The 15,938-nt window shown below is 41.6% G+C and overlaps 1 protein-coding gene across 2 annotated transcripts in view; it reads left to right on the forward strand.

The window, feature by feature from the left end:
• The window catches only part of SLC4A8 (solute carrier family 4 member 8), a 99,935-nt gene that overhangs the window by 39,697 nt on the left and 44,300 nt on the right, over window positions 1-15,938 (forward strand). For both annotated transcript variants that reach the window (XM_012805526.1, XM_003790391.1), the window contains exons 2-5: window positions 4,428-4,509; window positions 11,254-11,400; window positions 11,888-12,023; window positions 13,855-14,015. In XM_012805526.1, coding sequence (XP_012660980.1) covers window positions 11,283-11,400; window positions 11,888-12,023; window positions 13,855-14,015 — 415 coding nt within the window. In that variant the 5' untranslated portion in view covers window positions 4,428-4,509; window positions 11,254-11,282. The remainder of the gene's footprint in view (window positions 1-4,427; window positions 4,510-11,253; window positions 11,401-11,887; window positions 12,024-13,854; window positions 14,016-15,938) is intronic.

A 15,938-nucleotide genomic window follows, 5' to 3' on the forward strand; every position in this document is an offset into this window, starting at 1 on the left:
TGGGCTTAAGCGATTCTCTTGCCTCAGCCTCCCAAAGTAGCTGGGACTACAGACGCCTGCCACAACGCCTGGCTAGCCAACTAGTTACTTTTTAAGTGACCTTGTGAACTCATAGATCTTCACATATTTGATATATTCAGTCTGTAGCAGTTATTACCCATATTGATGCTCAGATTGTCCTGTTTCTGGTAAGGGACCATTTTAAGTTGGGTCCTGAGTCCTTTTGATACAACTCTAGTTGTCTTTGAGTGCTTCCTACCGTATGATATGACATTTAGACTCATCTAGTACACTTCCTGACTGAGACCTGTGACCAGCCATTTCTCCAAGGAGCTTTGATTCCTTTTATTAGAAAATAGTTTTTAAGAGACTTCAATCTAGGGCAGTATTTTCCAATCTTCTTTATCTTACAGCAGTTGATCCTGAAGTTAAACTTCTGTGGCACACTTAAATTATGTTGATAAAAAAAGAATGAAAGAAAGAATATACTTAACTGCGCTTTGAACTTCTTTCAAAAGTAATTAATGATCTTTAAAATGTTTCGTGGCACCCCTAAGATTCTCTCACGGCATACTGGTTGAAAATCACTGATTTAGGGGCTAATAATACTCATTACTACTGATTAATCATTATTTTCAGGTCTTTTGAGTGGTTAGAGCTAAAAAATATAAATTTCTAAATTCAAAAATGTTTAAAAGTAAAAATACATCATATAGTCTTGTTGGTAGATTCAATTAAAGTTCAGGACTACATGGTTTTTACTTACCTTTTATTTCACAGCTATTTTTTTGTTTGTTTTATTTGCAGTTTTTGGCCGGGGCTGGGTTTGAACCCACCACCTCCGGCATATGGGGCCTGTGCCCTACTCCTTTGAGCCACAGGAGCCACCCTTTTACAGCTATATTTCTTTTCTCACCTACCGAAAACCCTAGTTCTCACTCACACTGGGAATGATAGAATTAAGTTCACATGCTACTCATTTGTTTTTATCTTATAATACACAGTGGCCTCAGAATACCAATACCAACTCTACAACCAACAATATGATAACTAAATAACAGTTTAAGAACTTTTAAAATTCTTTTTTCCTTAGAGTATATCCCTTAAGGATTTTTTTTGTTTTTGGAATTTTGTTTTTTTTTTTTGAGACAGACCCTCAAGCTGTCCCCCTGGGTAGAGTGCTGTGGCATCACAGCTCACAGCAACCTCTAACTCCTGGGCTCAAGTGAGTCTCCTGCCTCCGCCTCCCAAGTAGCTGGGACCACAGGCGCCCTATATTTTGGTTGCAGCCGTCATTGTTTTTTGGCGGGCCCGGGCTGGATTTGAACCCACCACCTTAGGTATATGTAGCTGGCACCTTAGCCACTTGAGCCACAGGTGCCGAGCCTGGATGTTTGTTTTAATGTCATTTGGAATAATTATCCCATAAATTTGGCCTTAGTTTTCATTTTGATTTTTGGGAATTGCTTTTTTTCATACATGCATACTCAGGGAATTGCTTTTCAAATTTTTCAATAAAATTATATTATTTACAAAATAAGGTATACTCAAAGAAGTCTAAATTCTATCTATGTTTCTTCCACCCTATTCCCTCCTGCTTCTATAGGTAACTATTTTTAAAAAGCTTTTTTTGGGGCATGTGGCTATTCTTTTTTTATGTTTTTAAATATAAGCAAATACTTATATGCCAGCACTCTTTTTTAGATAGATGAAAGGTAGAAAAATGATCGTTTTTTTACCTCGTTGCTTTTTAAACTTAATATCTTAGAGATTTTTCCATGGTAGTAATAATAAGTAATTCTAAATTCATCTATAAAACTAAATTAATAAATAAAGCATTCTAAATAGACATTCAACTATTTCATTTACTTCCCTAATAGTATGTTTATTCAGGTTGACCTCAAAAACTTCTTTTGAATCTTCTCTTTGGGAAAAATGGATTGCCTTATGTTCAAGATTGTCTTATTTGGGGGGCATAGATGATAATATAGGGTGTCCATAAATTTCATGTCTAAGTTAAAATAGCAAACTATTTTTAAATAGAATAGTAACATGGAAATTTGAGCAAAATCTGGATTTAGTGTGCTGGAGAGTTTGGGGAAAGGGCCTATTAGATGACCAGTTGACCAGACAGCATGAGCAAAGAAAGGCATGAAGGTGAAAACCTGTGTAATGCCCTTGGGGTCTGTCAGCTTGGCTGGAGTTGCAGGTTTGAGAAGGATAATAGATTGGCAAGGAAATCAGCTAAGAGTTTTTGAAATAGTTCAGGGCTTGTGTTTAAAATTTATAAATAATAATTATACATGTTAATGAGATACCTAGTAATGTTTCTATACATAAAATGTGTAGTGATCAGATTAGGGTAATTAGTATATTCCTCATCTCAAACATTTACCATTTCTTTGTGTTGAGAACATTTAATATCTTTTTTCTGGTTATTTGAAACTACATGTTGTTGTTAACATAGTTATTCTGCATAGACTAGAATTTATTCTGCCTATCAAGTTGTAATTCTGCATCCCCTTTAACAAATCTCTCACTATCCTTCCCTCTCCACTTCCCTTCTTAGCCTTTAGTATTCTCTGTTCTACTTTTTATTTTTATGAGACCAGCTTTATATAGTGTCCACATATATGAGTGAGAAAGTGTGGTATTCTTGGCTTATTTCACTTAACACAATGTCCTCCAGTTCCACCCATGTTGCCATGAATAACAGAATTTCATTCCTTTTAATGGATAAATAGTATTCCATTGTGTAGATATACCACATTTTCTTTGTCTATTCATCTGTTCTTAGACATCAAGTTGATTCCCTAACTTGGCTATTGTGACTAGTGCTGCAGTAACATGGGGGTGAAGATGACTCTTTAACATACTGATTTCCTTTCCTTTGGATAAATTCCCAGTAGTGGGATTGCAAGATCATATGGTAATTTTCTATTTATAGTTTTTTTTAGGAAACGCCATACTGTTCTTCATAGTAGCTATACTAGCTTACATTCCTACCAATAGCATAGGAGTTCCCTTTTCTCGGTATCCATGTCAGCATTTTCTTTTCTTTTCTTTTTTTGTCTTTTTAATACTATCCATCCTAACTTATGAGATGATACATTATGGTGGTTTGACTTTCATTTCCCTGATTATTAGTGATGGTTGGGCATATTGGCTATTTGAATGTCTTCTTTCAAGAAATATATATTCATTCTTTTAACCAAGATTTATTGGGCCTACTACATGAAAAGTCTGTGCTGCTATACAGTGGTAAGAAGACAGAATTCTTCCCTCAAGGAGCAGAAAGAGACATTTCATTACTAAGGAGAATGAAGGTATATAATGGAAAGAGGGCGAGTTGGGGGTGGGGTAGATAGGGAAGGATTCCAAGGAAGTGCATTTAGGCTACCATCTAAGAGATGATGAGTAAGTATTAGCTGCTGGTGGTGAAGATGGCAGTGTCAGGGAGAGAATGGTGTTTACTGGAAGGGACAGCCATACTGAGTGAAGAAGGTGGGTGTGGTTCCAGAATTGAAATATGCCCAGTATGATTTAGAAGGCTGGCGATTGTAGGTGTAGGGTGGATGAGAGATGAGAGTTAATTTTTAGAGAAATTGCAGGGGTCTTGGTAAGAAAAGGGAACAAACTCCTTGAAGATATATGGTAGTTACTCAATATGTGTGGAATGAGTAAATTAGTTTGAAATTTTAAATGTGAGCTAAGAAATGATGGGTAGGAATAAATGAGCACAGGGTGTTAATTTGGGAAGGAAGGTTGCTTCAGTGTTAGACCCATGGATCTTGTGTATGGCATCCCAGTGGCTCATCAAGTCCTGAGCCACACAGTCTCAGGCTGCAGTTGAAATGCATGACCCAAGCCAGGGAAACAGAGGGTAGAGACCTCTTCCTTGGAAATTACACTTAGGAAGAAAATGAGCTTGAGGGTGAGACTGAGGAGAAGTGAGAAGAGGAGCAGGATGGAGAATTTCAAGGACAACGTGCTGAACAAGCTCAAATGCTGCAAAGAGGCCAAGGAGGCTAATTCACACCACATGAGACAACCCCTTTGACAACACTTGCAAAATACCTGTGTGTTATACAGAGTTACAGGTGGAGTGGATGAGTGGAAAAGGTGTGGGTTCTGCAGTCACAAGTCCTGGGTTTAGTCCTACCTGTGCGTTTTACCACACTTGTGACCTTGGGCCATAATTACTTAATTACTCCAAGTCTCAGGCTGTTCATTTATAAAATGAGAAAGAAAACAGCTGCTATCCTTGTATCTAAAGGTAATTATGAGGTTCAAACTTAAAATTTTATGTGAACCATTGTGCTTTCTGCCCAAGGATCTCAAAAGGGTCTGGCATATACAAGGTACCTAGGTGAGTGTTTGAATGAATGTATGTGTATTAATATGATGGCTTATTTGTGTTTAAACAGAGACCAGATGAAGAAGCTGTGGTGGATCAGGGTGGGACCAGTACAATTCTCAACATTCACTATGAGAAAGAGGAGTTGGAAGGTAAGAACTGCCATTCTGTGTGATCGGGGAGATTGGCGAGTGGCAGTGTGGGAAGTGTGGGAAGACCTGGCTGAGTCGTCAGGAGACTGAGTCTGAGTCCCAACTCCTTCTCACTAGCTGGAAGACCGTGGGGAAAAATAACTTCATTTCCTTTAGCCTCAATTTTCCCATTTTGATAAACAAAAGTAGGGATAACAATAGCCCCTACCTAGCAGGGATGTCATTAGCATCTGAGTGACAGCATGTGAGACAGTCCTTTGGGCACTGCAAAGGCCAATATCAATATTAACAAGTAACTTGTTCCTTTAGAATGTGAAACCCTCAGTTCAGTGAATTGTTCTTGACAAAGCCTGGAAATATGTGCAAAATTCCAAGAGAAAATAAAATACAGATAGTTTTAAAAACTCAGTTTGGCTATAAAACCCTGGTTTTACTCCATTTACTGGTATTTACTCTTTCAAGTTTAAGTATACCCATTTCTGCCTGGTGTTCCCATCTTAACAGGAACGTGTCAATGACATACTCCTAAGCGTTCACAACACAAATTGTGTAACTGGGTTGAGGAAGGAAGAGTTTTTGTTGACCTGCTGTGTCGAGTTTACTTTATTAAGGCCTTTCTTCCTTTCTTTGCTCCCCACATGCCCCTGCGTGGTGTCCTGCTGTCCTTTTTCCCCTGGGGCCTAGTTGAAGTGTTAGCAGTTGGCCATGCACCTGGCCATGGTTTCCTGATTAGTGGTGGTGTTCCTTTTGTGAGAGGCAGGCTTATGTCCAGTAGCGCTTTAATGAGAAGCCACATTTGGCTCACAAGCCTCGGTGAAATCTCTGCCACATCCCCTGCAACGCTGAGGCTATGATGCAGCGACTTCCTGATGCCCGAGACAGCATGTGAAGTGTTCTCTCTGTACTGCTTGTTCCCATGACGGCTTTTCATCAAAGCTGTCCATCCCCCAGAGAAAACTTGTCCTTTGGATGGGGAGAACGGAAGCTGTAGAGGCTGACTCAGCCTCTGGGTCTGTTACCATGAGAACTTATGTGGGTGGCTCTGTGGAGGTCAGTGGTGTTTGAGTATATCAAGGTCAAGTTTTCCAAGTTACTTTGAAGGAGAGCTAATGTGAGTTTCGGCAACTGGGAGAGAGTGGAAGAAGGAAAGGGTGGGGAGTGGGAGGCTGTGTGCTGAATGCCCCTGTGTATTAGGCGTTAGATAAGGAACTTTAAATGCGTCGTCTTTTTCATCTTTGTAGCGCTCCAGGCAGGTAGGTGTCATTATCCCTATTTTGCACAGGAGTAAACTCCCCAGGATCATAAAGCTTAAGGGCAGGCAAGGCTGGGATAGAATCCTGCTCTTTTCATTTTGCTGCACTGCTTGCAACAGAGGACGGTATCCAGCATTAACCCCCAACCTTAGTATCGCTCTCGATCATATAAACGTTTTTATACATTGCTTCTGCGCTGCTTCTGTCCAAATAATCCTGTGACCTCTCTGCCCTTTCCTGGCACCTGGGGGGTATGTTGTTATCAGCTTAGTTATCCTCTAGCAAGCCCCTGCTAGGGCTTTGCCCTCAGCAAGTAGGGCCCATTTATGAACACACTTGTCTACTTGGGAGTAGAAAAATAAACCTGGGCAAGCTCTCTTGAATTCTGAGATATGGTTCCATCTCCAGAGGAGTAATTGGCAGCAGGAGCACCTTCTCCAGATGACATCATCCATTTCTTCTGCTTGCTCTACTTTGCTGGGAAAGGAAGCGCCTATGATGATGGCATCACTAGCACAAAGTGTTTTGGGAAATGGTCCTTTATACATAGAATTTTCTGAAAACGAGAATCTTGTTTATGTTAGCACTTTTTATAAAAGCAATACAGGTAAATAAAGGAAAAATGGTGCATATTTCTCAGGTCTCATGTGGTTCTAGAGCAACTCTGGAGAAGAGGGGGTTGAGATTTGCTGTAAGGCTGGTTGTGCTGTGGGTTCCACCCAGACTCGCTCTGAAGAAAAGCCCCTGGACTCAGTGAGGCTGTACTCAGGGTGGTGTTGTCTCTTGCAGGTGTAAAATAAAATCAGTCCCATTTTGATGGAAGACAGAAGTAAACTGTATTCTAATTCAATATGCATGCCGTGATGCAAGGATCCGTGGCTGCAGAAAAGTCTCTGGGTCTTCCTTCCCCTTTATTCCGCACCTTCCACCCACATGGCAGAAGCCATTCCCTTACCCCATTTTCAGAACTATTTTTGAAATTTGGTCTATGGACATGGTTAGAAACTTTGTAACTATGGGTCTTTTTGCATAATTTAATTCTATCAGCAAGATAAGATTCATTAAACCATGGTGTTGCTTTTTTTTAATAGTATATGGGAAGAGTCAAAAGCAAACATTGAAATAGCTTTCCAAAGATAAACTCAAAAGTAAGAGTACATGATGTGCTTCAGCAGACTCTCCCTGTCCCAGAGGAACCCAGGGCAGTTCCTTTGGTTACAGGAATGGCTCTTAGCATTTCTTCTGACAGATCATTATTTCTGATTAACTACTAGGTTTATGGATCTTGGAGTAAATTCAATGCCTTCTAATAAGTTTTTAACAGAGGTAAGAGGTATTTGGTCGCATTTGAAGCTTTAAAAAAGGGATTGTATTCATTTAACATGTTAGATTCCTTCCTTTAGTTATTGACTTCAGGTCAACCTATGAGCCCAGAGGCAGAGAACACCCTATTGTATTGCTACTGAGTGTGAGTGCTTGGCGAAGAGTGTGCATGTACTTCCTGTGTTGTTTTACTTTAATAGCGACAATGAGTAAGTTAGCCAATAGGATGAAATCTAAAAACACAGGTTCTAATACCCAATCAGTGCCTCTTCAATTTTCTCCTTTAAAGTTAAATAATACTAGTAATATACCAGGGCAACCCCAATGAAGATATTTGAAATGTGCTCAAGGAGCATTGGAGGTTCTAGCCTGGTCAGTAATTGGGTTTGCAGGGAAGAGGAAACCCAGGGTTGGGATGGCTCTGTTGAAAGACTGAAAGTTACCCCTTGCTGTGGCTGCTCTTAACCTGAGTCCAGCTATAGCCAGATGCACCAAATTTTACAACATCCAGCTCACTATTTTAGGGGCCAATTAAAGTGATACTCTAGGATCTAATTATGCTTTTCATAGCCCGTGGATTCTTCATGATCTGTCCTTGTCTATCTTTCTGCCCTCTTCCATCTCCTTTACTTCCCTTTTCTACCTGGCTCTGGACCTGCTGGCCGTCCTTTTGCCTTGGAACCAGCCCCTCACATTTCCACATTAGGAATGTGCACTTGATTGTCCCTCTCCTTGGAATGTCTTCTCCTAGGTCTTCTCATGGTTTCTTTCTCTTCACTCAGATGTCCCCTCTAGTCATCTTAGCCCAAGTGTCCCTTCTGCATCCTACCCCCACCCCAGACACTCAAACACTTTACCTTTTTAGGTTCATAGTAATTATCGATATTTAAAATACTTTTTCATTTTCATGGTGTCTGTCTCCCCCAAGCAGAATATGTGTCTTGAAGACTTTACGCTGTTCACTGCTGTATCTCTAGCCCTTGGGACAGGACCTGGCACAATTAGGTTACCCCAGACTGCTGCTGGTGCCAGTGGGTTGATCTCATGCTGTGCTGCAGGGGTTTCACCAAAATACTATAGAGGAACAAAATTAGTTAACAAATGATATTTTATTAAGATAGCACTAAATTTGGTCTTTTCATGCTTTGTGTACTTTATCATTTGCCCTGATAAGGTCTGGAATCCTACGTTAGCAGATGACCTCCTCTGGCTCTATGTTTCTGTTTCCATGAAGTTCCAAGATGATTACATTGTGATCTGCCTGTTAAAAATGTTCTGAGAGGTGTGTGAGGCAACACAGGACTGTCCTGAGATAGGACCAGGGTAAGAGGTACCATTCCACCAGATGTTAAATATTTTATCTTTCTGCTTCTCAACATTCTAACAATTCTCTGGCCATCTTCTTCTCTAATCCTTACTGGTTCTTTTTATTTTGCTTTATCACCACAGAATTTGGAAAATAGGATAGCACAAATAAAAAGAGGGAGAAATAGAGAAAGGGGTGTTAGAGCAGCACCGAGGTACTTTAACCCCACTTAGAAGTGGAGAGTACTATCAAGGAAGTTGTGTGCAGTCTTAGGAAACCCATGGCTAGGGAAAGAAGAGTTGGCAACTCCTCCTGCAAAGTTTCCTTCTCTGGGAAGTCTTTCTAATTAAGCTTTCCATTCTCAGGTTGGTTAGAATCTTTTCCAGCCCAGCCCCTTGCCCTGGGGATACTTATTGACCCTAAACACCTTTGCTTTGGTTACAGGTTCCTTTTCTGGCCTCTTTCAGCTGGGAATCAGAGGCTTCTTGGGACAGATTGTGTATTCCTGAGTAGGTCCTCCAGGCTTATGCTCCTGGGTGATGCATGTAGGAGATATTCCATTTGCTGAACGTCTGTGGAGCAATGACTTTGTGCAAGACACTGTGTTTGGTTAGTAGGGATTCCTAGAAGTCTAATCTGTGAGTGGGGGATAAGATTGAATGCTTCTTAACTTTCATGCAAAGCAGAAAATGAGTGCATGAGAAAAGTGTTAGCTGAGGGCTCTGGGAATTTAGAGGAAAGAGGTGGCACATGTGATTGGGAAAATCTGGAATAATACCAAAAAGGAAGGTTTATTTGCAATGAATCTTAAATGGGTAAGTCAAGGCAGTGTCCAGAAAGCATTGGCACGTTTGTGGAATAGCAGTTTAGTTCAGGTAGAGAAAAGAGGCTGAGGTGTTGGTGGATGTGGCAGCCAAGGCCATAAGGAGGAGATGGAATCAGAACCAGACTGTCCTGTTGCTCGGGCAGATGCGGAAGTTGTACATCTCTGGGGTTTTACCCAGAATGTTTATTCCGTGTGAGCATGTGGGATTTCCATCTTTTTCTCTCTTGAGAGCTGATCACTCCTTCTTTTTGAGTAAGTTAGCCAATAAGGTATTTCCTTTTATTTCCTATTGAATATATAATTTGCACTAAAGGAAGGAAAGACTAGAAAGGAGGCTGGAGATGGAGCGTGCAGGGCCCTGAATTTGTACAAGTGAGTCATGATCAGAGTTGTGATTAGTTTGTAGGGTTAAATGGTTAACTTCGTGTGGCAGGCAGGCAGGCAGGAAGAAAGCTCCTGCTTTGTTAAAGTAGGAGGAGAGAGAGGCTCAGTGCCTCAGTCTGTAGGATGTACAGCAGGGGAATAGAGCTGGCAATCCAAGGGAACTCTGAGGTTTCAAGTCTTGAAAATTGGGAGAATGGCAATGCCACAAACGAAACATGGAAGAAGTGAGTCTGAGCCAGATTTGCGATGGAGGATGGTAAATTTGTTTGGGACACGTTCAATCACTGTATGTAAAGGTTTGGAGGTCATTTGTAGAAGTGAACTTTGATGTCAGGAGAGCAGATGGCACTAGAAACAGAGAAGAAAAGGGCCAAGGGCAGAAACCTGGGAAGTCTTTCCTGGGTGGGCTGTGGCAAGATAGAGCGTAAGTGAGCCGCAAGTGGGAGTTGAGAGTGCCCAGAGCACCAGGGAGGGGGAGTGGCCTAGGGATCTGGATACTGCCTGGCACGTGGGGGCTCTCAAGAAAGTCTTTTGAAGCTGGTTTGAAGGTAGTGAGTTATCTCAGTTGATTTTTCACAATCAGTTACAGATTAAACTCCTTGTTCTACTCTTTCCCTCCCTCTCATTGCTGCACTTGACTGGTCTTTAAAAAAGAAAAGTATTTTGAACAGAGTGGAGAGAGAGGTTAATGATATAGATTTGGTGATTAAGTGGTATCTGGTGTCTCTGAAGAAGGCAGCTTTAGTTAAGCATGGCATCAGAAGCCACATGGAAGAGGTGATGAGGAAATACTCAGTCTTTCATTACCATTCTAGACTGAGTATTTTACAATAAAGAAAAAAATAATGGAAGCTAATCCTAGAATGTATTGGTTGCTAAAATTTATTCTAGGCATTGTGTTAAGAATTTTACATTCATTGTCTTATTTACTGCTTATGAAAACTCTTATGAGTTTTAAAAAAGCTTTTAGTATTTCTTTTTAAAGGTGAGTCATAGAAAGATTAGATAAATTGTTCAAGGTCACATGGCTAGCAGATGATGGAATTCAGTTTTGGACCCAAGCACACTGGCTTCTAAACGGCCTCCCTGCCATGGAAGACTTGCCACAATTGTCCTAGCGACTGACTGTATTGCCTTTTTTTTTAGTTACTCAGTCAAATTGTTGTAATAACACTAACATCTACATTAGCCTTTACAGTTTGCAAATCACATTCACACCTCGTCTTTCTTTCTTTTTTGAGACAGAGTCTCACTATGTCACCCTGGGCAGAGTGCTGTGACATCACAGCTCACAGCAACCTCAAAGTCTTGGGCTGAAGCGATTCTCTTGCCTCAGCCTCCCAAGTAGCTGAGACTATAGGTGCTCGCCATGCCTGGCTATTTTTTGGTTGTAGTTGTCCTTGTTGTTTGGCAGGCCTGCCCACACATTATTTATTTTGACCTTCATGATGTCCCTGTGAAGTTTGCAGCCATGTGCAGGACAAAGAAAGAGACCTTCAGCACCAAGATCTCCAAATCTTTAATCCTGGAAGTCTTTGAAGTTTTGTCATTACAGAGTTTGTCCAGGCCAAAGAACTATGATCTTTTTTCTTAACTAGGCCAGGCTTCTTTTACTAAAGGAGTTCTCTCCATAACCATCTGCTTCTTTCCAGGTCACAGAACTCTGTATGTGGGAGTTCGGATGCCACTGGGCCGGCAGAGCCATCGGCACCATCGCACCCATGGCCAGAAGCACAGGAGGCGAGCGCGGGGCAAAGGAGCCAGCCAGGGAGAGGAAGGCCTGGAACCACTGGCCCATGGTAATGCCTTTGGGAGAGAGGCCTGTGTCCATGGCCTGGAGGTGTGGTGAGGCTGAGGGGACATTTGAGGGACATGAGCAAGTGGTCTTGATTCACTAGCCCTTTTGTAGAGTTTTCAGAGCTTGATTCTAAGAAAAAGAAATGCCTCCAAGCATCAAACATATCTTCCTGAAACACAGTTTAGGCCCTTCAAAATGATACCATAATAGGTAAAATGTTTTGTTAGAGAATTAGCCATTTTTCTTAAAAAAGAATTTTGTCAGAGTTCTAATTTCTTGTGGATTTCCTACAAGTGGCTTAGTTCCCACATGTTTCCTCCTGTGAAACTACTTTTACAGAATAACTTTTACTCTGAGAATAAAGAAATCTTTTTGATCCGCACTCAGGATCATCTCCTATATATTCCTCAAGTTGTGAGGGAAGGCAGAATGCTATTTTTCCAAGTTTGAAGCTAGGAGCAGACCTGTCCCTTTGGTTGACTTTCTAGACACACCATCTCAGCGTGTTCAGTTCATTCTTGGCACCGAGGAAGACGAAGAGCACGTGCCTCATGAGCTGTTCACAGAGCTGGATGAGATCTGTGTGAAGGAGGGAGAAGATGCCGAGTGGAAGGAGACAGCCAGGTGAGGCCCTAAAGTAACCTGGATGGAGATCTGCTTGGTGGGTCGATGTGCACCTTTCAGCAAGTGACAGGCCTGCCTACCTTTTATTCCTTTTATTTTTTTAATTTGAAATTAATGTGAGGGTACACATGTTTAGGTTACATTGTTTTTAATTCTAAGGTAAAGTTCAAGTTGTAGTTGAGCCCTTCATCTGGGGGCTGTGCTAAACACCCTCACCTTGTGCACATTAGGTGAGATTCCCCCCAGTTGCTCTCCCTCCTCCCTCCTCCACCTGTTATTTCTTCTTGGGAGAAGTGATGACTGACCTTCCAGAGTTTCCTGTGGGAGTCTTGGTGTTGGCCTCTTTATAATGCCTTTAGTCATACCTCTGCCAAGTAACCTGGAACGTGGGATTGATGACATAAACATGGGGTGCTTAGGGGATCCTCTGTTATATATCTAGTGCTCACCTTAAGGTTATAGGCTATCTTGGTATTACAGGTCTGGCATAGAAGATTCAGACAGTGCTGCCTTGGTGGGGATCTAGTCCAACAGATGTAGCAGATGAATCAGAGGGCCGTTCTTCTGCAGATGAATCATAGGGTCATTTGGGTTTTAACTCAGCAGCAGTCCCAGAATTTTTGAGCTTTAACTTCCTCTAGAACAGTGGTTTTCAACTTTTCTAATGCTACAGCCCTTTAATACAGTTCCTAAAGGTTGCGACCCACAGATTGAGAACCGCTGCGCTAGAACCATTCAACCTCACAGAGCCCTTGGGATTGTAGCTAGTTCCAACATTAGGCTTCCTGGGATAGCTGTAGCAGGGGTGTTCAACCTTTTCTTTTCTCTGCCACACATTGGAAGGGCAAAAGTTGTTTGAGGCCACACATTAAATACACAAACACTAATGAAAGCTGATTAGGCAAAAAAAAAAAAAAAAAAAAGTCCATGCATATATTCCATGTTATCTGTCACCACGGATAAACAAAAAAGTCCTCACAAAATCAGCCTACAGCCATCAAGTTGCAGGTTGGACACCCCTATGTAGAGTGATCATGTTTGCCTGAGATTCAAATCCCAGGAGAGCCCTTAGGATAACCAGAGTCATGTGTAGGCCCCTCTAGTAACTGACGACTGGCCTTACAGAGGATACAAAGATAACATGCCTGAGCCTCGGGAGGGAGGTGAGGTGGGTAACAGAAGAGTGAGCTCCAGCTCTCATGGAGACAGCTCTTCCTGGATGCTTACTGTATCATGAGTACAGGATTTTCTACAGGTAGAAAGATTTAGACAGGCCAGTCAACCTGATAACAAGTGAAAAGGCAATTAGTCTTCTGTCATTCTGTCTTTGTGAACTTCTGATGGTCACCCAGGACACTGATAAGCAGGAAAACATTACCATTTTATTAATGTGCTCTGTCAGTGTGTCCAAGTGATACAGATTAGATCTGTTTTTTAATTGTGCAGGTAATACATGCTTATTATAGGAAGCTAGAAATTAAAGATAAGGAAAAAGAAGAAAATGAAGATTATTTGTAATCCTACTACCCAGAGATAATGAGGAATAAATTTGGCATCTTATATGTATGTGTGTATATTTTTAAATTTTTCTTTAAGTTAAAGTGGAATTAAACTATACTCGCACTGTTCTATAACTTGCTTTTATCACTTCTAATGTACGCTAAACATGTAGATTAGATTTTACTATTCAGATATCTTTGAATCTGTGGCTTCCATTACAGAGTTTCTCTTGAAAATTCCTCATTTTCTTGCCAGCATTTGTCGCTCTTTGAAAAAGAAAAAAATTCCTCATTTTCTATCTTTGGCATCCAGTTATTTGCAATGCTTTCAGGTGGCTGAAGTTTGAAGAAGACGTTGAAGATGGGGGAGAACGCTGGAGCAAGCCGTATGTGGCAACCCTTTCGTTGCACAGTCTCTTTGAGCTGAGAAGTTGCCTTATTAATGGAACAGTCCTTCTAGACATGCGTGCAAATAGCATAGAAGAAATTTCAGGTAAGCTTAGATGAGGGAAAACAAGGGAACGTCTATGTACATTTAAGAAGCGTGGGGAGGGGAAGTGTGGGATCGTGGAAAGCATCAAGTGGCTCCGTATCCTTGGACAGATCACAACCTTCCTGGCCTCAATGTCCTCGGCTTCAGGATGGGTTTCAAACTAATAAACTATTCTAGCTATTTCACAGACTCGTTATTGGACTCAAAGGTCAAGGTATTTAGCCTTTCATTCACTTGTTCATTCAGCAAACATTTAATTTGTATATACTACATGCTCAATGATATGCTAGGCACAGGGGAATAAAGATAAAGTTTCTGCCTTCAAGGAACTTACCTTCTAGTGGTGGAAATAGACATTAAGTAACATTTAAAGTAAGTGTAATGACACAGATATGATTGGTAATAGAGAAAGGGTAACCTTGGGGAGCTGTGTAGAGAAAAAGGAGTTAAAGAGAATTCTGGCAAAATTTTTCAATATGGCATCTAGGGAAGACAAGTAGGAAATTGAGCCAAAGTACCCCCACTTCTTCAGCAGGATGAGAAGAAGAGATGTCTGATGGAGTTTCCTGATGTGACTGAATGTTAGGGTGCTATGCTTTGGGGATGGGGTTGGAGAAACAAACACCTGGGGCATATGGAGACTTTCCCCTTGGATTGGCTTTATTTGACTGGGCAGGTTAAATAAAGATTTTTCCAAATCTTTCTCCATTTCAAGTATCCAAGTAATTCTGCCACTTTTGGGTCATAGGAGGACCCAGAGAAGGGGTGAGCCCTGATGGGATCCTGTGTCCCCCTCCTCTATTAGGAGGTGCCCCAGAAGTACCATTCACACGGCCTGGGAAAAGTGGAATTCTTGTGTTCACCATTGTGTCACATTTGTACTTTGCTAGCTTTTGGCTGTGCTTCTGAAATCCCATGACAGTCAATTAAAGGCAGAAGAATCCCTGGGAATGATTGAAGCTGATTCTAACTCTATGGAAACAAGGCACCTTTGGGGAGCTTTGGGCAGGGCAGTAAGCAATCACATTTTGCATATTAGAGAGACAATAATGGTGGCAATATGGAGGGTGATTTGAAAGGAGACAGGGGTTAGGCTGTTGCAGTAGTTCAAGTGAGATGGCACCTGTGTGGGCAGTGGCAATAGAGCAGTGGTTCTCAACCTGTGGGTCACGACCCACAGGAACTGTATGAAAGGGCCGTGGCATTAGGAAGGTTGAGAACCACTGCAATAGAGGGTGGGAAGGAAAGGGGATGGTTTCCAGTGAGATTTAGGATAGAATTGATGAGACCAGTTTGGCAGATTGATTGGGAGTAACGAAGAGAAGAGAGTTAAGGATTCTGGCTTAGGTGTCTGCATGTCTGGAAAACAAGCAAGTCTGGTGGGAAAGATAATGAGTTTGATCTTATACTTACTGAATTCTAGGTGTTTGTGGGACATTTAGGTGAATATGTCTAGTAAGTAGAACTTTGATCTGGTGCTTAGGGGAGAGATCTGAACTGGGATATACTTTCAGGGGGTCCTCGTTTCGGAGGAAGTTGCTATTTACAGTCTTGGAAAAGGTTGAAGTTATTAAGGAGGGGAAGATCACAGGACTGAAGACAGAAATTAGAGGAACTCCAGTTGTCTTTATTCTTTTGTTTTTTTAGAGACAAGGTCTCACTCTGTTGCCCTGACTGCTAGAGTCCAGTGGCATGATCGTAGCTCACTGTGGCCTCAAACTCCTGGGCTTAAGTGATCATCCTACCCTGGCCTCCTGAAGTGCTAGGATTACAAGCATGAGTCCCCATGTCTGGCAGGAACTCCAGTGTTTAAGGATGGCTGTTGAGGGCTTGTGAGTAGGTTAGAGGAAGAGAGGTCAATCAAGGAGACCATGAAAGGGTAGCCAGAGAGATGGGAAAAGAATCAGGTAACGGCCATGAAAT

This window comes from Otolemur garnettii, unplaced genomic scaffold (assembly GCF_000181295.1).
Source record: "Otolemur garnettii isolate 467f Iridium unplaced genomic scaffold, OtoGar3 scaffold00043, whole genome shotgun sequence".
Classification (NCBI taxonomy): domain Eukaryota; kingdom Metazoa; phylum Chordata; class Mammalia; order Primates; family Galagidae; genus Otolemur; species Otolemur garnettii.